At 37.5% G+C, this 26,361-nt stretch overlaps 1 protein-coding gene across 3 annotated transcripts in view; it reads right to left on the bottom strand.

The window, feature by feature from the left end:
* LOC120778304 (FH1/FH2 domain-containing protein 3) overlaps positions 1–26,361 on the bottom strand; it is a 145,299-nt gene that overhangs the window by 96,698 nt on the left and 22,240 nt on the right. For all 3 annotated transcript variants that reach the window (XM_040110094.1, XM_040110092.1, XM_040110093.1), the window contains exons 3-4: positions 21,776–25,959; positions 21,558–21,624 (exon numbers count right to left, since the gene is read on the bottom strand). In XM_040110094.1, coding sequence (XP_039966028.1) covers positions 21,558–21,624; positions 21,776–25,959 — 4,251 coding nt within the window. The remainder of the gene's footprint in view (positions 1–21,557; positions 21,625–21,775; positions 25,960–26,361) is intronic.

Here is a 26,361-nt window from a genome sequence, read left to right as displayed (position 1 = left end):
TCGCAAAATATTTATTATGTCTAGCTTCAGCATAATGCAAAAAAATATGGCTATGAAGTAATTAAGCAAATCGACACAACCAACGTGCTGCTTCACCAAGATGAAAATAAAAACAAAAATCAGTTAACAACAAATACATATGAACATGTTAAAATATTTTTTTTCTGTTAGCGAATTAAACCAAAAGTACGCAGCAGAACATCTGCTAAAACTTCTACAAACATCAACGCGACGCAACAGCAGCGAATTTCCGTATATAAAACACATACACATGCATATTTATTATTTCAATATTTCATTACGTTTGCTTAATTTACATTTATAATTAGTTAATTACAATTTCACGCACAATCAACGGCCGACGGCGCGAGCAGCGCGCGGAACGCGGTGAACTTCAACGTAGTTTGTCAAATGCAAATGCAAATGTTACCGTTGTCACCAATTACTACACAAATATTCACACAAAACAAACATCAATATGTATGTCCGTATGTAATTAAACAATATAACCGTCACGCTAACTATAGAACCGTTTAAGCACAATGACGAACGCTCCACAATCATACGCTCGCACTGCCACCAAACAACTGAATCAGCGAAGAGCTGCGAAAGAGCCAAGAGCCAACGAGATCCACTGCGCCAACGAGCCCGTCCGAGGCGACCGTCGCTTGGTCGTTGGGGCAACAATTCACTCGTTCGCACAAGCACTGAGCGCCATTCGGAGGTACATATAAGGGTGTGTGTGTGTGTAAGCGCTCACTTAAAGCCGACAGCGAAGAAAAGGCGAATGCAAAATAACAATAAGCCAAGAAGCGGAGAATGGCTAAAGCCAACAGCAAGAACAAGCCTAAGTACATACATATATCTAGACAACAGTCAACAGAGCAAAAACAATAACACCAACTGTAAGTTAAATAGTAAACGGCGCAGTGTAACGATAGTTATACACAAAAACCACAACAACAAAGAAACAACAAAGCGTAGAGTATGAAAAGCCAAAACATTGACTTATTCAAAGGTGCAAAAGACCGGTTCCACAGCGACGACACACTCGGCTCGACTGCGGCTAACAGAACGCGCAGCCACCGCTCAGTGTGGAGTTCACCGTCAGTTCGCCAGCCAGTCAGCTTGGCTGAGCTACACTCGATTACAAACAAACACATTTGTTGTTCACCTGCTCTCACTGTGAACCCCACCAACCACTTGACGGCTCCTCAGTCGCCGAATCGTGCGCTTATAAAGTAAAACGTGTCGCATAATGAACGCGAATGTGACGAGCAGAGAAAATGGAACAATTTAAAGGAAGTATTTTGGCGATTATGGATAAGAAGTTTGGCGTGGAGACGATGGTGAAGACTTGTGAAAAAGGAAAGCAGTCGAAAGCTGAGATCTACAATGAAACAACTTATTTATTACTGAAATATAACAATGTATTGTAGAGGATTAATAATGGCATCGCCATGGTTTCGATCTAAATAGTAAGCCAGACTTTTTTTCCTCACGATACCTAACAAGTTAGGAGTTTATGAAAGTCAGTCCTTGTCCCTTGGAATTTTTTACTTACAGCAGATCCGTTAGACCTTTCAAAATGACAAAATACCGTTAAAGATGATTATGATTTTAAAAGGTAAGGAGACTCGTTAAGCTCAGCTTTTCAAATACATGCAATTTTTCAACCGTTGTTCCAAATTCGTTGAGCCTGAGACATATAGGGCTTAATTACTTAACAGTGGTTTACGGTACTATTAAGCTTGTGTTTCCGATGTTTGCCTAACGAAGATTATAAGTTTAGTTACAAGTGTTTTCTTTCATAATTCCAAACAGTGCAAAACCGGGACTATCAAATAGGCTTCACTTAATAAAACTCTCAACATCAACCCGCTTCAGCACAAATAACGTCCTTTTAATACATCTATTTAAAAGCCTCAGATCATTTGTCCTTGATACAACTTTATAATATGCGGTTTCTTAAGTTCTTTAGAAGCTTCTGTACCATCTTAAAGCTTGATACTCAATTCGTTGGACTCATTACTAATCTTAATAAACAGGAAATGCTAGGGATCCAAAGCAGGCCCTGGAACGTATTTCACAAGCTTCTGCTTTGTGTTAGATACTCTGTATGAACTATTTATGCTATAATTCTACCAGTCTTTCAGGGAATATAGCCCATTGGTAACTACCACTCGAAGTCTCTTACACAATTGCAGTAACAGATGTTTTAATTAAGTCAAGTTCTACGAGTTAAACAAAGTCTTATGATGCCAAACTATGCTCTCTTAGCGACTTTTACTGCAATAGTTACATATTAGTTACTACCTCATTCTAGGTCATAAGATATGTATGTAAGTCTAATTTCCATAGAAAAGATACCTCCATAAAGAATTCTTCATCTCTTTTTAGTTATTTAATTCTTTAAAACAATTCTTCTTTTACTCTTAACATAAAAGCGATTACAGAGTTGAATAACTTTTTCACATACTAATTTCGGGTATATAAAACAATAAAAAAATTAATGCGAAAGTTCATTCCTAATTCCACTAACAATTTACCGTAATTGACTAAATTTAATGGCAAAATGGCAGCAGTTGGATTTTATTTAATACCGTAATTGCAGTGCCCCAGAAAGCCAATGCACGATTTTGTTTTGAATTATTTTGCTGAATTAAAACACTTCTGTTACACACTTAACAAAGTATAGTAACTATATACATACATATATATAGCTATATAAAAGATTACTTAAGTATTTAGGGCAAATTGCATAGATAAATTATCCGCTGTTTGCTGAAAAAGCTTATTAGCCACTGAAATGGATATAAGCTTGATGAAATTTGGGTGGCAAGAGAATTGAAAATTTATTTAAAAAATATTACTAAAACCGAGAATGCCAGGATTCAAATGAAACGAATTTAGAGATAAAAAATGTTCATTAAATATTTATCGATATATCGATATATTTCTCGATATCGATATTAAATCGATATATCGAACCCAAAATATTTATCAATTTATCAATATCGATAACGATGATATTATTTCGATAAATGTTTAACGCATATATACACGAAGATATATATGGAGGAAGATGTATTTCTCTTACCCTAATAAGCTATCGACACAATATCGATGAATATTTATTTTGAAAAAAGGGTGATGACAAAAACATAACTAATTCACAATTAGTCAGTTTTATAATTAAGACAAAGAAAATTTAAAAAAGACAAACATAAAAAATTAAATATAGTCGATTAATTGTTAATTTGTTTCTTAAAAGTCGATAGTTTTTTCTTCGTAATCGATTATTTTCTTTAGAGTCAATAAAATTTAAAAATGTAAAATAATCGAATCATAGCTAATATTGTTTACTCAACAGCTATTTGCCGTCATCGATTATTTTTCTCAAGCTATCATGGAATCTTGGAATTTAAAAAATGCAATTAATTTATGATAAGATAGCGTTGTTATATTCAACTTTTTTTCAGAAAAATATTACTGAAATAAATATCATCGGCTTAGACGAGTTCTTATGACAGAGTTCTTCAGTTGTGCCATAATGCCCTGGATGTATTAAAACGGTATGCATGAAGACTCGATTGGTACTACATAAACACTTGACAGGTTGCATGGAAATCATCGATATTAATCTTTTTTGCATATATTTTGCATAGTCGAAATCAGCGAAAGTGACAAAACCGATATTTCTTTACGTCTAATTCAAAAGTTGTAAGATAGCTTGGTAAATGAAATCGGAACGGGTCAACAATTTTATCATGCCAAGGACAGACAGCATTGCCCAAATCACATAAATACCAACAACATGTTCAAGTTTATAGTGGCGGCACTCTTAACTACCTACTATTATAATACAGACCGTAAGTCTGAAACCAGGAAAAATTATGCCGAGCACTTAATTTGATTGCTTAATTTGAGATTATTCGGGAACTGAGTACATTTAAGAACAAAATTTGCAAATTTTGAAAGAGGGCTTCGAAAAGCTTGCCTACCTACTAGAGTAATGGAAAATTATTGTTATGGTTTTACGATTTTCAAACTATGCTTTCGTATGAAAGCAAAAAGAGGGTATAACGTTAGAGATTTAGTTTAATTTAGTAGCGATTAAGCAGTTTTAAAAGAGAGGGCGTCACACGCCTTAAAAAATTTCATGAATGACGGGTGTAAAACTAGAAACAGAATTTAGCGATTCTGGCACTATTTGTACTATATGTATGTTATACTACCAGATATTTTGAAAAGTACCACTATAAGAGATGGTTTCATGCCTTTAAACATCAAGCATATGAAATGCAATACTCTCATAATACTTCGACGAAATATTTTCTGTGAGTTAAGTGAGATATATTTATTAATCCAGTTAAAGAGGATGAAGCCATGTCAAGAGGTTCACGCAAGTGAGAAAAATTCTCTGAGTGTCTTTCACTTGGGAGTGGCCAGAATCGATTCTTTTACAGATGGCTCGAGCAGCTCACGATTTCAGGTAAAGTGAGAAGGTGAATCATTCTTCCCCAGGGATGTGCGCTGGTTTTGGGACTCGCTACGTAAAAAACACCCTCAATGAAAAGAAGAAAACAGCCTCGGAGGAGAGACCGAAATGGACAGAACGATGATCTATACGAGATACAATATATGACATTGACATAGTTCAGCGAATAAAAGCGGCCGCTCTGAGTAAGTCATGTCGTCCGAATGGGTGAAAACACTCCATCACTGAGAGTATTCGACGCAGTACCTGCCGGGGGAACTAGGTGAAAAAGGACCTTTTACACTTGGAATCTCCAATTGGCACCAAACAGCGAAAAGAGAACGACTGTGGCGCCGTTGTAAACTCGGCTATAACCGCGTAAACGGTGTTTACGTCAATAAAGAAAGAGAAGTTAGAGAGTAGAGTTAGCAGCACTTTAAGAATTCCGGCAGAAAATACTCGTATTCTTTATGTGATTCCCGTACGTATTCTTTATGTGATTCCCGTACGAAATATAAGTTTTAAAACTCTAACACTGCTCGAGTCCCCTCACCGAGTGTATTATTTTTTAAGAATTTGTTTATTATGTAATTCCGGAGCAAAATATTTTCGTCATCCCTGCACTAAAATGCAGAAAATTCGTCGAATTTCTACACGTTTCCGTATTTCCAATTTCACGTTTCCGTATATTCAATATTTTACAGGTTCAACAACAACAATAAGTAAGCAAAACTCTACAACTCCTACTCTACAAACTCCCAAACTCTTTTTAGGGGGTGGTATTAGCCGGCTACCATGCCAACATTTACATATGAGCTTCGCACTACCTTTGTGGAACGCAACGAAAGCTAAAGAGCAATTTGTGGACTGCATTAACCAGCGCGCTCTTTTGTCTAACAACGCGCTTTTGCAAGAGAGACACGCATTTTCTTTTACTTTTCTCATTTTCGTTGCTTCCACAGGTCGTCTTTGGTGCTATTGTTTTTGTTTTCTTTCTTTTTTACGTCGTTTCGTCAGTATCTGCGCTGGCAACTTGTACTTTTAAGCGCTTCTAGAAATGTTGTTGGTGCTATCGGTTGGATGTTGTTGCTGTTTAATTGGCATACATTGAGCTAAAAATAGTTTGACGTGTGCCACAGGTAGTTTTTTGATTGAACGTCTTCGAGCCGCTGGCAGACAGAGCAGCAAGAGCAACAGTAAGCAGCAATAACAACAACATGAATAGTATTAATAATAGCAACAACGGCGCACTCACTTTGCTTTATCTCACCTTGCCACAAGACGTGTAACATGCACCATATGTACAGGCAGCCACATCAACTGCACTTCCCTTTACTCCGCGCCTTGGTCATCCAGGTGTTATCCAATGCCGCGCCGCCTTGGCCCAGGCACGCATGCTCACACGCCCGCCGCTACTTTCCGAACGGCATTAGTGCGCGCAAAATCGTATTATTATTAAATAGTAAAGTGTTTTAAAAATAGCCAAGACCGGCAGCCGCGGCGACGATGAGCAAGCGCAATTCAATGATTGCACCGCATTGTTGTTGTTGTTGTTCGGCACGTTGTTGCTGCCAAAGCTGTTGCAGATGTGTATTTTGGCGGCGCACAAGCAAGCACCGGTGATAAAGACAATGTAGACACTCATATACACATACAGACACTTATGTATATATACGTTTGTATGTGTGTATCTGTGTATACAATTTGAACATGTTGCATGCGGTTTGCTGCTGTTACACGCTGAGTATTGCACTCAACTCGGTTGATTACTAGTCGTGCTGTTGTTGTCGTTCTTAGTGTAGTGGTAACTGCAGTCGCCTGTAGAGTATTGCAATAGTTATGTATATGCATGCTTGTTGTTGTTGGCCGCTGTTAAATCGAAGGAGTAGCCAAATTACGGCCAAATGTGTCGTAAGGTAGAATTTTATGCGAAACGGATTCGACACGAAGTCAGTTGATCAAAAACAAAACACAATAACAACAACAACAATATTTTAAAATGTATGCATGCTTGTATGTATGCGTGTATTTATTTGCATACGGACTCGCGCTGATGTAACAAAGTAACAAACTAGTTACCCGGCACAGCGTCGCTCTATTTTTAGCTGAAGCTGTGTTCTTGGCGCTCCATTTTTGTTCGGCAAGAAAATTGACTCTTTAAAAGTTCGATTTTGTTTATTTGCTGGCGGCTTTGCTTGCGGTCTCGGTAGGCAACTTGCTTTAAAATCAAAGCATGCACACATTATAAGCTTGGACTTGGTCCATTTAGTTGGTACTTGAGGATGTGGTATGTTTGTATAAACATATATGTATGCATATTTGTAGCAATTATTTTTGTGCGAGGCTAGGCAGAATGGGTGGTGCACTAATAAAATAATTGTAATGATTTATCCAGCCTCCTTTAAATGCCTGACAATTGAGAAAAATTATGTCTATGTAAGATGCTAAGCATATAAAAACTACAGCAATAAAAAAGACAAAATATTTCTTGTGGCCATTTTTGCACCAGTTTGAAGAATACAGAATTGGCTTGGCTTGGGAAAATATTCGAAAATATGAACCATGCTATAACGATATGGGAATATTCAGGTTTATAAACTTATACCATACATCCAATATATGAATAGAATTTTTATTTATTTATACTACAGAATTTTTCAATATTGAGTTCATCGAAATCGTTCCTGCAAAAGAAGACGTGGAGGCCATTTGATTGGTGTTATATTTAGAGCATACTTGTATCGATTGTACTTCACATTAAATGAAAAAATATTTCCTTAACAATTAGTGTGTTTTCATATTAAAGAAATGATTTCCTTTCCAGGTTCCTTTTCCACCAAATCAAGTAGTACGTCGTAAATAGCAGGTTCAATATTGACTTCTAAGGCTTGATGAGTGCCTTCAAATAACTCCAACATCCAATAACCTAACAAGAAGTAGTCTAAAGGTGTTAAATCACAAGTTCTTGGAGGACATGCAATGTCACAATTTCTTGAAAAAATCGAATCTCCAAACCTTTCTCGCAATAATTCGGTTGTTGCACGTGCTGTGTGGCACTTAGCCGCCTCTGGTTGGTACCAGATAATGTCAAGATTAACTTCATCAAATTGTGGACATAAAAAGTTGGTTATCTTCGATCGATATCGCTCTCCATTGACAGTAGCGGTGTCACTAGCTTCATTTCGAAAGAGGTACGGACCGATGGCGCACACCAAACTGTCAATTTATGTGCATGTAATGGTTGTTCGTGAATAATTTGTGGTTTTTCTTCGCAACGGAATCAACAGTTTTTTTATTTACCGCATCCCTCAGATGAAAGTGAGCTTTATCGGAGATCGGATCGGATTTTCTTTAAAAATTCATTATCGTTTTCAAGTTGTTCCAAAGCAAAATCAGCAAACTCACGACGTTTACGGTGGTTCAATGACTTCACTGCTTGAGTGGGGGCAATTTTATATGGATGCAGGCCAAAATCCTTTCTGAAAATCCGCCAGGTTGTGGCAATTCTTGAGAACGTCTTTGAATCAACAAATTGCGGTCTTCAACAAACACTTGTCTGAACGGCAGCAATATTTTTATTTCGTCGAGCGGTTCTTCGTTGTTCAATTAAAGGTAAGGTTGAGCTCAGGCAGTGCCGGTATCACAGCTGGTAGATAGTGGAGCTTATGATAAGAAGGCTAGCTGCAATAGTAATACGTAGCCCCCTACCAAGAGCTGCAGGAGAAGTGGACTTGGATGAAAACGCCGAATGCTCCCAATGAACCTCCGGCAAAGAGGCGAAAGATCCTGGGGGGCATCCAGGGGGTTGTGGATCGCACCGAGAGAGAACCTACTCACGAAAGGGAGGCTACAAAGCGACGAGGGAACAATACAACGACCAGCACCCAATGTGCAAAGAAGTCAATGAAAACCCCTGGGTAAGCGCCCGGAATCGAGGCCAGTAAGATTCTGATTATTGTGTACTGGAAGCCCGGAATGGATTACTTTCACTTTCACTTTAATCGGTAAGAGTGACATCTTACCGAATGGCGAGCTGATACTGTTCTCAGCTTCGTATCGTTAAAACCCTGGCAGAACTTCAAGTACGTTCAATGCAATGGTACGATACGATACGAGCTTCTGATTCGCGCCCGAACCCAGCTGAGAATATAAGCGCCCCTTATCTTATAATAATCACAAATTTTCAGTTGCAAAAGCATATTTTATTTTTCCCCAGCTTTCAGATTAAGGACTGATTAATGTGAACAAATCCAGTAAAATATTTATGTTTTACTGAAACTAGAAAATCGCTAATCCAAGTATTAGAAATATTAGAAGTTTTAATTTTTGGTCATTAAAAAATAGAAATATATTAATAATTTTGGTTACCATATTCCAAAAGATGCCATGATTTTTAACAAGCGAAGCGTGTTACATATATATACTGAAAATGGTTTTAAATTTATTGCCCTCACGTTAAATGTTCGTTATGTGATACCGGTATTGTAATATTACATTTATTTCATCAGTTTGCTTAAATAAAATTATCAAATAGCTGGCAACACATAAAAAAAAAAAATGTTGAACCTTGTTACTTCGATCATTTTCGTATGAAATCAACTAAAAACAGAAATGATTTTATCTTATTTTTTTTATCAGGTGGCAACACATTCAAAGAAAATTTTAAACCTTGTTACTTCGATCAGTTTTTTATGAAATCAATTTTAAAAAAATTAATTAAATTTTTTTCGAACAGATGGCATCACATTAAAAAATAATTGTTAAAACTTCGATCATTTTCCTGTGAAATCTTTAAAAAAAAAATAAATAATTTTCTTTTAAATAGGTGGCAACCTTTCAATTGGGTTTAAATTATATTTCAACAACATGTAAAAACTTATTGAGTAGTTCAGTATACTGACGCCCTGTATGATGAAGAGCGTGACGAAATTTAGTTACGTTACACAGTTTCGTTGCAGTTGATTGATTAAGTTTCATTTCAAAAATTATATAAAATTACAAAATTATAACAAACAAGAAAAAATTTTAACTTCGGCTGCACCGAAGCTAATATACCCTTCACAGATTACATTGGTGCCTTAGAAAATAATTTATACCAAATTTCGTAAATATATCTTGTCAAATGCAAAAGTTTTCCATACCAGCATGTGATTCCGATCGTTCAGTTTGTAGCTATACGCTATAGTTAACCGATCTGAACAATTTCTTCGGGAGATTACATTGTTGCCTTAGAAAATAATCATACCAAATTTGGTGAATATACATATCTTGGCTTTCAAATGTGAAAGTTTTCCATACAAGAAGCTCTGATTCCGATCGTTCAGTTTATATGGCAGCTATATGTCCAATTAAGCTTCATTTCAAAAATTAAATAAAGTCACAAAATTAAAACAAAAAAAAGAGAATTTTTTTTTAAATATTATTTTTGTTTTCATTTAAAATATTTTTCATTAAGGGAAGGTTACAAAACAGCCCTTCTAGCCACGAAAATGGTTTTTGTTAAAAACCCTAAAACGATTATAAACTCCATTCGAAATACCATTCCATAAACAAACAGGTGAAGAGTTCACCCCACACTGCATTACTTGCCACATCATATCGCCGCCACACCCAAATCACTTTATGACCCGAAAATAAATACAATCTTATCACTGCAAATCTTATATAATCTTACAGGGGAGACTTTTGTTTACTTAACAAGCGCAACGAGTAATCAAATATATCAAATTAATTTGCATGTCTTTAAGATTGCAATAAAAAAATGCCTGCCACCGATTTAACAGCCAGCAATGGCAACATACACACATATACATTTTTATAACAGCACTTGAATGTAACCGCGAACCGCAAATATGAAACCGCCAGCAGTAATAACAACTGCAGCAATCTCAGCACGTCAATCAGAAGCTGTGACCAAATCAGGCATTGGCGCAACCGCCTCCGTAACTAAAATTCTTAAATATATATGTGTGTGAGTATGTGCGTGCGTGTGTTTGGGTGCCTACATTGATGCGACTCGCCCTCGAAAAGCGCGCTGACGGCAACAACAACACTTGTGCCTTACAAATGCAATTATATGTGGCAGCATATACGGTATGTATGTATATATATATTTACACATGTGAATGTTTGTATGCAAGTGCATATGAAATAAACTCAAGAATGAAAGAATTGTCTAAATTGAAAGGCGAGTAATCGCAACACCTACACTTCAATTCGCCATGGCAGATTTGCAGAATTAAGTAGACGCAGTTTACAGTATGCGATCCACACACACACACGCACATTTATACTTAGAATAATGTCTGCAGCAATGAAAAATACCAAAATTGCATTGTTGCACACCTCTGAGTTGTTTTTGTTGCTGTTGTTTTTGCAACGTCTGGCTGTTGGCGGCGACTGATGGCCACTTGGCTGACTGCAGCACGAGCAATTCAGTGTCTGACAAAGCGCCTAACTGCCTGCTTCGTTGGTTGGCTTGCTGCGCACTGACTGGAGAGGTGTGGAGTCGACTGAGTCACCACAAAAAATTAGTCACAGACAAAACGACGAATGCTATCTGCATTTTTTCTCAAATTTTTCTTTGCTTTTGTTGTTGTTATGCTTTTTTTTGTTTTTGTTACGCTTTTTTTGTTTTTGTCTTTTCTTCACCAACAGCTTCAAAGCAAGTCTCAGTCTCAGCTGAAATGGCACAGTCAAGCAGTCAGTAGCTGCAACTAAAACAACAAATATCACAGTTGAATAAAATATCGAATAGCTGTTCACATATCTACACATAATTCAGTGCGAATGTAGGCTTGATAATGTACCTAGAAGTAAGACGAGAGCGCTAGCAACTAGTTCTACTGTAGTGAAAAGCAGTTCTTTTAAGGATCTTTGTAAGGCTCTCTACCTTCACATGAGGCCGGCCGGGAGTATTCGGTTCGATATTTGGAAAATCACTTTGGGGCCAAACCAAACTTTCTCAATGATTTATTTACGAATAAGGAAGGTTGGTGTAGGGATATATTGGCAGGTACTCTCTGTCAACTTCAGTTTCAGATTTCTTAATTATTCGAGTGTATTTCGAGCTGAGGTTGCTGCTATTAAAGTGACGGTAGATTTACTGCTCCGGAGTCCAGCCTCCTTCTGGGACCGTGCGTTCGAGGCTGGTTAAGGAATGCCTAACCTCACTATCAAAGACATTATATCTCTTTGTGAAAATATTAGGTGGATGGAGCTATGTGAACACCATTCACTACTACCGGACCAAGACCAACTAACCTCTGGGTACCAAAAACATCTGTTTGAAAGCTAAATTGAGAAGGTTAATCATCTCTCCTCTCTCTAAAAAAACCCTAATGAAAAGAAGAAGCCTCGGATAAGAGCCACCTTTTGGAACGCCCGGTCCTTTAACTGAGAAGTTACCGCTGCCCAGCTGGTTGATGTCCTCCTAAGAGTCCAAGAAGTACGATGTATAGGACAATAACTGAGACAGGTGGGTTCTTGTGGCATTTATTATAGTGCTCATATAAAAAAAAAAAACAAATTCAGTGTGGGATTTGTGGTGGGAACGAGACTCCGTCATCGAAACCTGACATTCACCCCGGTGGATGGATGTCTAGTCACAATCCGCATCAAAGCGAAGTTCTATAGCATATCGCCACGACGGAAGAGAAGGACGATGTGACCAAAGATGTCTTCTATAAGCCCTAAGAGCGCATCTACGCGAGCTGACCCCGCCATCGTATCAAAATCGTGCTTGTCGACTTTAACGCCAGAGTGGGTAAAGGAGGTATATTTGACACAAGGGTCGGTAAATTCAGCCTCAATGACGAAACATCCCCAAATGGGTTGAGGCTGATCGGCTTCGACGTAGGCCGAAATATGGTTATCCGTAGCAAAGGAAAATTCACCAAGCTACCTGGCTGTTTCCAGAAAAAGTTGGACAAGACATATTGTATATGTATAAAAGGTACATTAGAGTGATTCAAAAATTTTTTTTTTTTTTTTTTCGTTTGGTACTCGGAAAAATAGGTTCCTAGACACCTTTAAGAAAGCCTCTCTAAATATGAGTTTTTAATTGTAACGGGAAGGTCCTCCTACATACAGTTTTCTATTTCTTCTTATTATCAGATAGAAAAATTTATATCTCGCATCCAATTACTTGAAAAAATTTCTTGTTCCTAAGATTTTGTTGGAAATTTAATGCTCTACAAAAAAGGTCTATTTTGATTTTTTTGTAAACCCAAACGTTTAAAAGATATTAACAGTTAAAGTTTGATTATTTTTGGGAAAATTTTTTATTTCTTATGAATTTTATAACTCAATGAAAAAAAATTATTATGAACATATTTTTGGAGAGGCTTTCTTAGAGGTGTCTAGGAACCTATTTTTCAGAGTACCAAACGAAAAAAAAAATGTTTTTTTTGATCCACCCTAATATGCATTGATGTTTGACGATGAATATCTCGTAAACGCTTAACTTAATCGAAAAATCATAAGAGACCATTTTTAAGAGCAGTAAATTTCCTATAAAACTATGAGTTTCATCATTCATAATAATTTTTTTTCATTGAGTTATAAAATTCATAAAAAATAAAAAATTTTCCCAAAAATAATCAAACTTTAACTGTTATTGTCTTTTAAACGGTTGGGTTTACGAAAAAATGATATGAGACCTTTTTTGTAGAGCATTCAATTTCCTACAAAATCTAAGGAACAAGATATTTTTTCAATTAGTTGGAAGCGAGATATAAATTTTTCTATCTGATAATAAGAAAAAATAAAAAACTGTATGTAGGAGGACCTTTCGGTTCAATTAAAAACTCATGTTTGGAGAGGCTTTCTTATTCTAGGAACCTATTTTTCCGAGTACCAATCGAAAAAAAATTTTTTTTTTAATCACTCTAATGTACATATAATAAGATGTTTCCAAAAACTATCTGCGGCAGTACAGGGAACACGAGCTCTCAGTATGCTGGGTACATTAATCAAACATGTTATCAATAAATTCAACGATTTATAGAAGCAGCTCTTATGAGTATTATCAATAATCTGATCTTCGGTTTGGTCGTTTGCGAACGTCAAAAATTAAAACGAAAATGTAATGTAATTAGGTCAATATGAACTGAGACCAGTATATAACCAATTTGGACTAGTTTCAGACTAGGGTAGAAGTCTTGAATTTTTATACAAGGTAATTACAGTGCACTTGTATGTTTATACCTACAAATGTGAAAAACAACAACAACGAGAATAAATGCCACCAACAAATGTAAATAATTTCATATTTATTTGTTGTTGTTGTGTTCGTGAAACATTGCTTCGCTTTATTCAATAATATTTTATCAGCACATGTGGTTGTTGTCGATGCTGTACATATGTACATACATTTATACATAAACTTTATTAAATATTATGAGAAATTTGTCTATTTAGCGCGATAGGATGTAACGAATATTTGCAATTATTTGATAATATCTTTAAGTAATGACCTTGATTACTTCATTTACACAAGGATATTAGCGCAAAAGGTAAAAAAACATTTGTAACGCAGAAAACAATTATTTACTTAAACAGATATAATAAAAAGATAACACTCATCCTAGCCACCGAGTCTTCCAGACTCCATATGAATTCATAATTTAGTTGTTGCTGGAATTTCATATTAAAATTTTATTTATCAAAAATTTTTTTCTCAAGTATCAACAGCGTTTTCGCGAGAATCGCTTCTTGCATGAGTTGGATTCTCCGGAATATGGGGAAATGACAGTGCGTTAAACTGACTTCATTCGGCCGGTACGACCGAGGCGTGATGAATGAATGTCTTTTTAATTTATGCGGCAAGTGCCGACTTTGTCTGCATATTTATCATACGTTTGGTGCTTTTATGTTTCTTTTACACGTTTTTATAGTTGATATCTTATTTCATATGTATTTATGAATGTTAATGAAAGGCTGTATTTAACTGCTATGAGCAAAAAATAGTAAGACTTTGTTCATAATTTCAAAATTCTTAATTTTTTCTCCAAAATTTACGTCGTCCTTCGCAAAGTAATCCCGATATCATAATAGAAGAAAGATGTCAACATAACCTTGATTTTAAACCTACTTTGACGTGGTTTTTTCACTTCGGCTTACATTTGCTACGATATTCGGTCGCTTGATCGCCTGTTCCAGGGTCGTTAGCATGAATCCAAGACTCATCTCCAGTAATAATACGTTTCATAAGATCCTGGTAGTCGGAAAGCATTGTTTCACAGACATATACGCGACTCTGTTTTTCGAGAAATTCTAATGATTCTGGAACCAATCGTGCTTTCACTTCTTCTGATCTTTCAAAATGGTTTTCACTATCCCTTCCGATATTCCAACAATATCAGTAAGATCTCTGATTATTAATCGTCGATTCTCAATCACAAAATCTTTTACTTTATTGATGTATTCATCAGTGATGTTGATGGCCCTGGACGTAGTTCGTCATCAACGCGATCTCGACCTTTTTTGAATAATTTGTACCGCGAAATTTAAATTAAAAAGTCTTTATTTTTTACCCTCACTTAAGATGTATGTATATTTGTAATATGACATAAGTATTTGAGAAGTAGATTTACTTGTTCACGCATTTCTTCAACATTTCTTGTGTATTTTTTCTTTTTCCTCGAGATTGCGTATACTAAACGCCTACTTACATTCGTGGTATTTATTGAATATGTGCACTTGTTTGCTTGGTTAATAAAAACACTTGTGAATAAGTCTTCTGATAATACAAGCAGTCTCAATAAAGTGTTAAGTACAAAATTTTCAACTCCTTACTTTTAAAACAAAGTATATAAGCTTTAGTTTTCGAGCACGAAAACGGATAATTTCATTAGCAATAAGACGCATACACAAAACTGACCAAAGAGCTATATCTTTACTTTCGGGGACTTGACTGTCTGTTAATTTTTTCTATAACGAAGCCAAGTAAGTGGCGACACTGTTAATGTGATTTGAGAGTTCTAGATTATATTGCTATAAACCATACTTTTAACAACAGGAAAGAAGAGTAAGGAAATTATATACTTACTTAATTGTAGAAAAGTATTATTTTAGGCGAATGATTTTCCAGCTTGAACGTTCTTTCATTAACAAGCGAAATTTAGCCCAACATCGAGGTTATACCAGGCAAAAGGAAAATTGGGAAATAATATATAAATTCATTGACTCTTCTATCGTCGTCTACACACTCTGGAACTGATGGGAACTTTTACTTTATAATCCGAGACAATACCTTAAAAGCGAAGGTAAAATAGTCCCTTGGGAGTTAAGGATCATATAGTATTTCAAACTTTCATTTCAACCAACCGAAATTGCTAAAGTATTTTGAAAGTTCTAGTTTAACCTTAAGTGTAAACACACATGTGTAAGTAGAGTAATAAAAATCGATTGTATGGTTTTATAGCAGATTGAAACTTTGTAATTCAATATTTGTATTAATCAAAACAACAATAAAAGCATAAGAACCAAAACGTAATGCATAAACACATATTGCCGTTCGGAGAGGTTCTTTCTGACGGAACTTTGGCCTGAACATTTTACTAATTGGGCTCCTTACGAAGTTAGAAAAGTTCATTAGGCAAATTTACATGCAATTTTTCGAAAAAATTTATACAGGGTTAAGTAAAAGTCCTTACATTTTAATCGTGGAGACGGTGACTAGGGACCATGACCACAAAACCGCTGATTGTTATACTCAACGGAGGTGATTTCAAACATAAACTGATCAAAACGAAGTCGGTCTTACGACAAATGAGTCAGGGACTCACAACTCAACAGCATTCGCCCAAATTACTTCAGAGAGGTTTTCTGTCGCTACAACAATAACAAGTCGAGCTTTGGTAGTAAGTATTTTTGTGAAAGTGTATATTTACATTTCAACCTTCCTTAGATGGAATACCTCTTGATGGAATCTGTGCTCACTTTTTAACATATGTATTCGCAAGATCCTACAGCTTTGTTCTATTTTAACGGGAGTTGGATTTTTACCTGTGATTATAGTATTTACTGGATGGAATGGGATATTTTACCCATTTTTTGTTTTTTGCAAATTTAAAGAATGCAAATTTAAGACGGGACAATGAGTTATGGTCAGATATATTTTCACAAAATAATGTAAATAGAATTGAGCTTATATCGGAGACTATCGCAAGCTAGTATCAGACCAGTGAAGGTAATTTAAATGGTGAACTAATCTTTTAGGCCTTCAATTTATAGAACCCTGAGTTCACAATAATATTATTTTGACGTAAAGAGCAAAGCGAATTGAATTTGTGGCGAATCGAGACAGTCACAGAGTTAGTTTGGCCATTGTGTCGAATGCTTTAGCTTTATGTGGTGATTGTAAACGAAGAATAGCGACAAAAATATTAAGTGTAAACAAAACTTGTTCAACTTCAATGAGAAAGAGGAAGTAAACAGGATGTTTTTACATAATTTGGCATAATTTTAACGAACTTTGTAGAAATTTATTTTCTTTTTGGAAAAAATTCTAAGTGTTCTTCAATAACTTTAACAAAAAGTTGCAAAAAATTAAGTTTAATCAATTTGAACGATAAACATTATTTTACAACTTTCTTCGAATATGCATGTGAACTGTAAATTTACATTTGTAAATAAATTGAAATATATACAAAAAACATACAGTGATATTTAATATTGATTCCTTTGTTTTTGGAACATTAAAGTCAAAATGCCGACAGTTTACCGAGTCAATATTACCAATGCGGATATTTGAAGTGCATATAAACACATACTATATGCAAATATTTCCGTTTTCATACCCTAAACAAGGTGAATTAAGTTTGCTATGAAGTTTACAACACCCAGGAGAAAACTTTGGAGACCTTATAAAACATGTATGTAATTAATGAGCGGGACAAACTGAGTCGATTTAGCCATGTCCGTCTATATATTTATAAGTGAACTAATCGCTCAGTTTTTGAAATATCGTCCCGAAAATTTTCAACCGTACTTTTCTCACCAAGAAGCTGCTCATTTGTCGGAACCGCCGATATCGGACTACTCTAGCGTATAGTTGTCATACAAACTGAACGATCAAAATCAAATTTTGTATGAAAAGCTTTTTCATTTCAGAAGATATCTTTATGAAATTTCGCACAAATTATTTTCCTAAGTAACGCTGCAATCTCAGAAGAAGTCGTTCAGATCGGGCAACTATAGCATGTAGCTGTCATACAAACTGAACGATCAAAATCAAAAATTTTTATTTGTGAAAGGTATTACAACCGAAGTTAACGTTTTTCTTGTTGTTGTTGTGCAGATTAAACATTGTTTATGTATTTACATACATATGTATTGTTCTTTTACTAAATTTAAGCAAAGCACATAAAAGTACAGAGTACATTCAACTTCTTTAATTATTTTATTTTAATTATTTCTTCAATTTTATTGCAAGCATCTTCACATTTAATTTTTAATGCTCGCATAAAAATATTCACACATACTAACATAACATATACACATACATATAAAATGACTAACTAAAATTTTTATGAATGTATGTATGTGTGTGTATGTTAGGCATATGTGATAACATGGCTATAAAATAGAAAAGTTAAGTGTCAAACTTGATTGCTGAAAAACAAAACAACGAAAAGAAGAAACAAAAAAATTCGCAGTAAACAATTCAAGGAAATCGAGAAGCGCACGTCTACGAATATTTCACTTTAATTCGCTGCAATTGACTCTGTAATTGAATCACTCGACGGCGTAGAGTTTGCGAAAATATACGCGCTGCTGAAAGTGCGGCCGAAACAGCGACGCAGAAAACCCCAGCGCTGCTATGTGTGAATCATATTTGCAGATCTACAAGCAGCACTACTCACACACACACGCACAACAGCAACAACTGCACGCACATTCAATGAGCATTTACCGCACAGCTCAGCGGCTCTTTGACCTTTGCCGCTTGTTTGTGGCGTATTTCTTCTAAATTTATACACAATCTTTACTTTCCTTGCTTTTGTTGTTGTTGTTAAAATTTTTATTTTATTCTGCGACAAATCTGGCTATTTTTTGCTCCGGTCAATTAATTTATTTCATTTAACTGATTTTCGTTGCTGCTTGCCATTGCTTCTAAAAATTACACACATACAAATGTTCATATGTATACATGCATGTACTTACATATATATATTTGTACAAGTATGTGTGCGTATGTACTTATCTGCTTATTGCTAATAATCGCTTGAGTTTGTGTCCTTTGTTACAAAGCAAAGCATAATGTTAATTGCGTTGTCAAATTTTGGCAGATTTATTTATGCTTTGAATATTTGGCGACAACTTGGCTCACAGCCAACGTTTGGTGCTTTGTTTTTGTACAATTATAAATGCATGGGTTTGATTTTTGTTTTTTTATATAATTATAAATAGAGAGTATATGAGTGGTGGAGAGCCACCTGTTTCACTTCGAGAAATCCAAAAGGGTATCATTATATATGTATGTATATATATACATGTGTATGTAAGCGTAGATTGTTAAAACATACATATACACATTTATATAAATACATATATAGCTTTGAATTTTGATAGCAAATTTCTTGAATTTTCATTTTAATTTAGTTAATTTTAATTTTAGTGGATTATAGTACTACTACTAGCAACCCAATATTTATACTGCTCAACTACCTCCTTCATTATCACGTAATTTACATCAATACTCATAGTCAGAGGAAGCTACGACTTCTTGATTACAAGTAGCATTACAAATCATTATTCTTGCTGATGCTATAAAATTTTTATTCAACACAGAGTTGAGAAAGAGATTTCAACACTAAGACCCTAACCCTCCTTAAGACACTCAAATATCCTTTGTCAGCTAATTCCATAAATTTTAATCAACGCTATACTAAGATTATATGGTACTTCACCTACTATTACCAAATTTCACTACGAATATATGGCACTATCTTGTATTTTCCTATAATGGAGCTATATGTCATTCACCACTTCTGATAAAAAGTATACAGTTTAATTCATTACAATAAGGCATATGTATGCCAGTTTTTCGTTCGATTCGTAAATTTCCAAAGTTTTGCGAATCTCTGAGAACCACCCGAGAAGAAGAGAAGCGTGATAGTGAAAACGAAAACAATACAGTATGAATAACTTAATGTCTTCATTCTGTAAAATCTGAAACACAAAACTAATTCCATAATTTCATTTAACTTTATTACGAAAATTCAGGTCCTGCAAAGAATGTATTTCGCGCGCTTTGCTCAACTATTGGTCAACATAATCGACCTACTGAGCATACTATTCACAACACCGTCTCCCATCCTGAGACCCATCATTCGTTATTGGATAATATTAGACCGAATAGACGACGTCCAGCACGCAGTGAAGAAAAATTAGAAGCCGTACTGAGAGTGTACACGCAGACAGTGGAGAGTTGGTTCCACGCCGTTCGCAGCAACTTGGACTGACGTATAGAACAACCCAGCACATTTTACGTCGAGATGTTAAATAGAAAGCGCACAAAATACAGCTTGAGCTAGAACTGAAGCCGCTGGACCTTCCCAAACCACATCGTTTCGCTCTATGGGCTCTTGAAAAATTCCAAGAAGATTCGACGTTTTCGAGCCAAATTTTGTTCATCGATGAGACCCATTTCCGGCTCAATGGTTATGTAAACAAGCAAAATTTCCAAATTTGGGATAGAGAGCAGTCTGAAGAGAGTCAAGAGCTATCATTTCAATCAGTAAAAAAACAACAGTTTGGTGTGGTTTGTGGGCCGGTGGAATCATCAGTGAGAACGTAACCGTCTATGACGACCGTTATCGCGGCATGATAACCGACTATTTGACGCTTAAAATTGAAGTTCGTGAGCTCGGCAACATTTGGTTTTAAGAAGACGGCGCCACATAACACACATCGCATAAATCGACGGATTTATTGAGAGAACACTTCGCAGGTTATTTCAAGTTTTGAGCAGTTCAATTGGCCACCAAGATCTTATGATATCACACCGTTACACTTGTCTCTGTGGGGATATGTAAAGTCTAAAGTCTATGCGGACAGTTCCGCTTCGATTCAGGCCTTGGAGTAAAATATCGCACGTGTCATTCACCAGTCGAAATCCTCGAACGAGTCATCGAAACTTGGCCTTAATTGATGGACCATCTAAGACGTACGCAGTTAACATTTGAAAGAAATAATCTTTAAAAAGTAAATGCCAAAGAATGTTCTTTCGAATTATAATAAACATTCCCTATTGAATTTGACGTTTCTGTGTCTTTTTCTTTAACTAAGTAAGGAACCTCAACATGGATCACCCTATACTTTGTTCACAAGTAGAAATTTGTGTCATGATCCGTTCAGGTTTGGGGTTAATGCCATTTAATTTAATAACTCATTTCGAAACTGAATAGTTCCTAACCGATTTTTTACTATCCTATTACCTACAGCTAGTTGGCTCTTCAAATTTTAAATCTAAGAACACGGTCAAATTGAAGCTTTTTGAATATGAGAGCGTTTGGCATTACTTAATTTTTAAGCTGTCATTTGCTTGGTTTTAAATTACAAATAAGGAATATTAGAAGTCAAAATAGAATGAAGGCTGCAGGTTTGCACGAGAAAAAATTGACCGAGACTTATGTGATTTTCTTATGAAGACTTTTCCATTAAATGGTTAAAATGTTATAATGAATATGAGATGAAAAAAAGAAAAAGTTCTTCAAAGATTATACTCAAATATTTTTCAGCTTATTGCAGTCGCTTCAAAAAAAGTTGTATTTTTATGATCTCCACTTCAATCAAGTTAAAATTTTTTCTCGCGCACAAAGTGTATGATATGTTAAAGCCAACATCTGGTAGCATCAATCTAGTAATGATTCTTTTAAAGCCATTTATCGAATAATTCATCGACTAATTACGCGAATCGTGCTATTCCGATTCTCAGATTTGAAGATTCAAAAACAATGACCCACTTTCGGATCAACCAACGAAAGCTTTAAATTAATTTATATCTATACATACATACAAGTATGTACACACACATCAATAAAAGAATAACAAGAAAATCTCCACTCACCATATTTCGTTCATAAACAGCCGGTGGTTGCGTCGCGCTTCCATTTCCATAATTATCCCATTCATCCCTAATTACAAAAATAAAAACACATAAATAAATTTGGAAACCAAAATAGAACGAAAGAATTTAATAAAAAAAATATTTCATACTCCAATACAACAGCTTCTCACCATTCACACACACATACGCACATTGCTCAATACTTGAACGTCACTCACCTCTCCATGCGTTGAATGACCGGCATTTGCGCTGTGCTGTCATGTATGCGCACTTGATCGGGTGTGATCTCCTCTACGAAGAGATTACGATTCGCCGGCACTGTGGCAAAGCTATTGTTGCTGCCATCCAAGAAGATCGGACTTAATGGGCGACACGAACCACCTAAAAGCTCATCAATGTTCTGGTGACGTGAAATGAAGAGCTTTTCACCACACATACTCTTACCATATGGTGTGTAGTAATCAGCAGCTTGTTGTGTTTGTCGTTGTTGTTGCTGCTGGTGATAGTAAGGTGGTTGTGGTGAATTGGCGGCCGCTGCTGCGCTCGACGACTGCTGAGCGTATTGGGGCTGATAGTAGTGATTCACTTGAACTTTCGCCATTGGAATGTTATCGTAAGGGGATTTGCACTGATTTAGATTGCGCGTTGGTGTTTGTTTGAGTGGCAGCTGTTGTGGCAGTTGTTGCTCAAGGTCGATTGGGCTGGCGCATTGTCCCAGCGGCGGCGGTCGCTCTGAATATTCGAAATTGAACGAATTACTTAGTTCGGTGCCAAAAGTTTGTTGTTGCGCCCCAGTTAGCTGACCGTTATTGATCCGCTGCACTTCTGTATCGGCGTGATCTACTCTATGTTCACCGACCGCCGCCGCATCTCCATTCGGTACCTGTCCATTTTGTGTGTGTGTCACTTGCTCTTCGTCGTCTTGCAGCCACCAGGCTTTTTCCGTCGAATCACTGCGGTAGATACGTGACCGCACCGGTGCATGTGGTTCGATCGCTGGCTCTTCGTTGTTTTGCCACCACAATGTTTCATTGGACTTATCGCGCACTACATTAGCGTTTGTCGGTTGTCTTTGTGCTTCTTGGTTATTTGACTCATCCTCATCATTTTGCTGCCACCAAGCTTTCTCGCCCGACTCCACGCGTCGCACAGTGAACTGTTTCTTCATGGGTCCAGACATCCACCAGCGCTTATCATCGCTGGCATTGTTGCTGCCGCTACTAGTTGAGCGCTCTACAGTCTGCGATTTACGTGTCGGTAACTTGACGGTGGCCTCAACGACCGCCTCTTCCTCTGCATGCTTTGGCTCCTTGTCGGCTTCACTCAACCACCAAGGTTGCTCGCCGGACTCCACACGACAAATCTTCAATTGTATTGTGCCATTTTGTTTCGTTGCACTATTCGATTTTTCCAAGCGTCCGTTACTCTTACTATCGGCATTGCTATTTTCATTCGAGTCACCCCACCAGGGCTTTTCGGGCGTACAGTGACTTCTTGCGATTTGTTTACTATCACCATTCACTTTGTAATACGACGCACTTGTTCGCCCATCACTATAATTCGTTTCATTTTGATCATTTTCATTATGCGCTTCCACCGCCTCCGTCTCTACCTGCTCATCGTTGTTGTCACTCGTCCACCAACTGTACTTAGCCTGCGATGATGTGTTATTGTGCTCATCCGAATTGTTGGTTAATGATTGCGTGGGCGCTGTTGTGGCCTCACTGTGATCTTCCTCTTCCTGATTGAGTGTTTTCAAATCTACGTCGGCCAAAGTGTCATCGTCGTCGTTACGTAACCACCAGGCAGTCTCACCAGAATCGATGTGTCTCAACTTGAAACGCATATCGTCCTTTTGATGATAACCCAAAGCAGATGCTGTATCTATCTGTCGACTTGTGTGTTGCCACCAACTCGATTCGTCTTGCTCTTCCTCGGACGTAGTGGCCGTAGTCGTGTAAGAATCTGTTACCGCTTCACTGGTTATCGCCGCCGTGTCGGTGACTGTTGTTTCGTGCGGGAAGTGTGTACTACTAGATTTCGTTGACTTTGTAGACTTGCTACAATCTGGGGTTGCGTTGCTATATTTCGTCAGACTTTGCGGACTTCTCGCAGATGTCGATGTCTTATCCTCAAAGCTATCGAGGCTCGTATCGTCACAGTTACGTTTGGACGTCGCGGCGTTTGGTTCTAATTCAGCTACTGTAATTACTTTTGCTGATACTGCTTCCGTACGTGCAGGATCAGTCGTTGTCGTTGTCGTTGTGGTCGCGTTATTCGTTGGCGATGTGTTCGATTTGCTTGCTGCCGTAAGACTGCTGCCAATTAGCTGACCCGTCTCTGAATCGCCCCCCGAATTGTCGGAGCTTTCAATGAAAATCGGTTCGCTATTTGCATCGCTCTGACGAGCAACAAAAAAATTTGATACAGACGACAATCTTTGCAATCGGTTGGAAGACTTCTCTTGCGAACTGGCGAGTGGCGATCTCGAATTTGTGCGCGATGATTCAACAGCCGCTGTCGCGGACGAATCGTTTGTACTTAGCAGCGCCGGTGGTTGCTGTGTCGCCTTGCTATTTTCATCTATTCTTCGCTTCGACGACGAATCATTAGAATCACCTGTGCTAGTTGTCGCACACTTTGTCACACTCGCATTATTGGCTGTGTGATCTTTATTGTGGGTGTTGATATTCTTCTTCTTGCCGTGCTTTTTGTTTGATTTTCTCAGCTCGCTCGAGCTCTCCGCGCCACTCGATGACGAGGCAGTGGTTGTTGAGCTGGTCGAAGTAGTGGAAGACGTTGACGGTGTGCATGATTTGTGTGCACTATTTTTTAAATTATTATTGCTATTGTGACGACTTAATGATGACGAGGAGGATTTTTTGGCATGACATCGTGGTCGTGTCTTATTATCACCTGCCATACTGCTACGTCTACTTGAGGCAGCCGACACATTACTCACCTCAGAACCAGCACTCGGCGAACGTTCTTTACGCTGTGCCATGCCATTTGCCAAATCATTGTGTGCTTGTTGTACTGGATCTGAGTCTGTGCCGCTACTGGGCGTACGTGACTTACGTGGACGGTCGGTGGGTCCAACATTCAAAGCGGATTTTCGAAAGTCTTTATTCGGTAGCTTTGTGGGCACATGTGTACTGTTAGAACTACTTTTAGTTGGCGACTCAGCCTTCGGCGGTGCAGGTGGTTTATTAGCATTTGTGGTGGCAGTGAGATTTTCAACGGATGATTGCCTGGAGCTGATGCGCACAACTTTAGGTGGTGATAATTTGGATTTGCTGCTGCCGTTTGAGCGTGTACCTTTTGCTGTAGTATCCTTTTTGGCTTCTACGCTATTGGTACTGGAAGCATTCGAAGCGGAAGATTTTGAGACGGACGACAGCGGACTGTTACTATAACGTAAATTTGTCGACGAATAACGGCTTTCCGTGTGCGGACTGTAAGATGGTACTCGACTACCCAAACCGAAACGTGAATATCGTGTCGAATCATCGAGTCGGTCAGACTGTATTTCCTTCTCTAATGTTTTACGCTTGCGTGTCGAGCGTTGTATAGTCTTTTCAATGGTTTTTGCAATGTCCATGCGTCGTGTTCTTTGTACTGTTGTTGCGCTGCCGGGTGGCGTTGGCGATGTGGCTCTGGTGACCACCGAAACAGCGACAAATGTTTCTTCTTCCTCCTCTTCTGTACTACTACTTTCACTCTCACTCTTTTCCACCACCGTTGCTGGCTGCACCGGCTCCTCTTCTTCGATCTCCTTTTCGTTGGACTTCCTCGCTGCGGTTTCCCGCGCACGACTTACCGAACGCGCATGAAAGTCACTGGCAGTTAAATATGAAATAGATTTATCCGGTGGCATTGTAGGCGCCACGCTAGACGCGCGTCCAACAGTACTGCCGCTGCTATACCTTGAATTGTAACTACTACTGCTGGTGGATTTTGGTGTGGACATGCGATACGAATTGAGACCACCGTAACCAATCTTACAACTAGTGTCGACCACGGGACTCGGATCTCTCGACTTGCCACGTAGTGCACGCGAAACTGGACTTGGCTCCCGACTGCGCATGCGATTTGTAATTTCGAGTGCAGCTGGGCTTGGTTCGCGTGATGAGCCATATTTATTGAGATTACTAGTGGTTGATGTTGTATAACGCTTAAGTTGACTAGATTTTGTGCCATTAAGGTCGGCAGTAGAGTCCACTACCGGTGTGGTGCGACTCGTTACACTTGGTGTGTAGCGGCTTGTGTAGGAGGGTGTCTGCAGGCTTGAAGGTGGATCACGTTTTATGCGATATGTGCCACCAGCGAAAGATGGACGATATGTGCTGGGTGAAGCTAGAGATGTGTAACGTGAACTGCCAATATCATCGCGGGTGGAGTACTAAAAATGAAATTATATGAGGGATATGAGTTAAAACCGAAAAAATATAAAAATATTAAGCTTACTGTGTTACTAAGTGAAATCAATAAAAGGTGAATTAGCTGTTTTGGTAAGAGTCATGGTTCGAAAACTTACTAATATAAAAAAAAATCTCACAAGGTTAGTGCCTAGTAGTTCTATATCATCTGGTTCTTCTCTTTAAGAAGTTTATTGCTTAAATAAAACCCTGTCTCGTCTTACCTCAAGCATTCAAAGAAACTGACGTAAGTTTCCACATATGTTAACATATTTCTTGACATATTTGCTTAAACCCGCAAACTTTGAAAAGAAAGTTGCAGTCTTCAGATAGTTAGAAAATATTTGTCAAAACTTCTTAAGGAAACCACTCATAATGATGCCATG

Source organism: Bactrocera tryoni, chromosome 5, assembly GCF_016617805.1.
Source record: "Bactrocera tryoni isolate S06 chromosome 5, CSIRO_BtryS06_freeze2, whole genome shotgun sequence".
Taxonomy (NCBI): Eukaryota; Metazoa; Arthropoda; class Insecta; order Diptera; family Tephritidae; genus Bactrocera; species Bactrocera tryoni.
The sequence above is the reverse complement of the archived record's forward strand: the minus strand, read 5'-3'. Positions and strand labels throughout refer to the sequence as shown.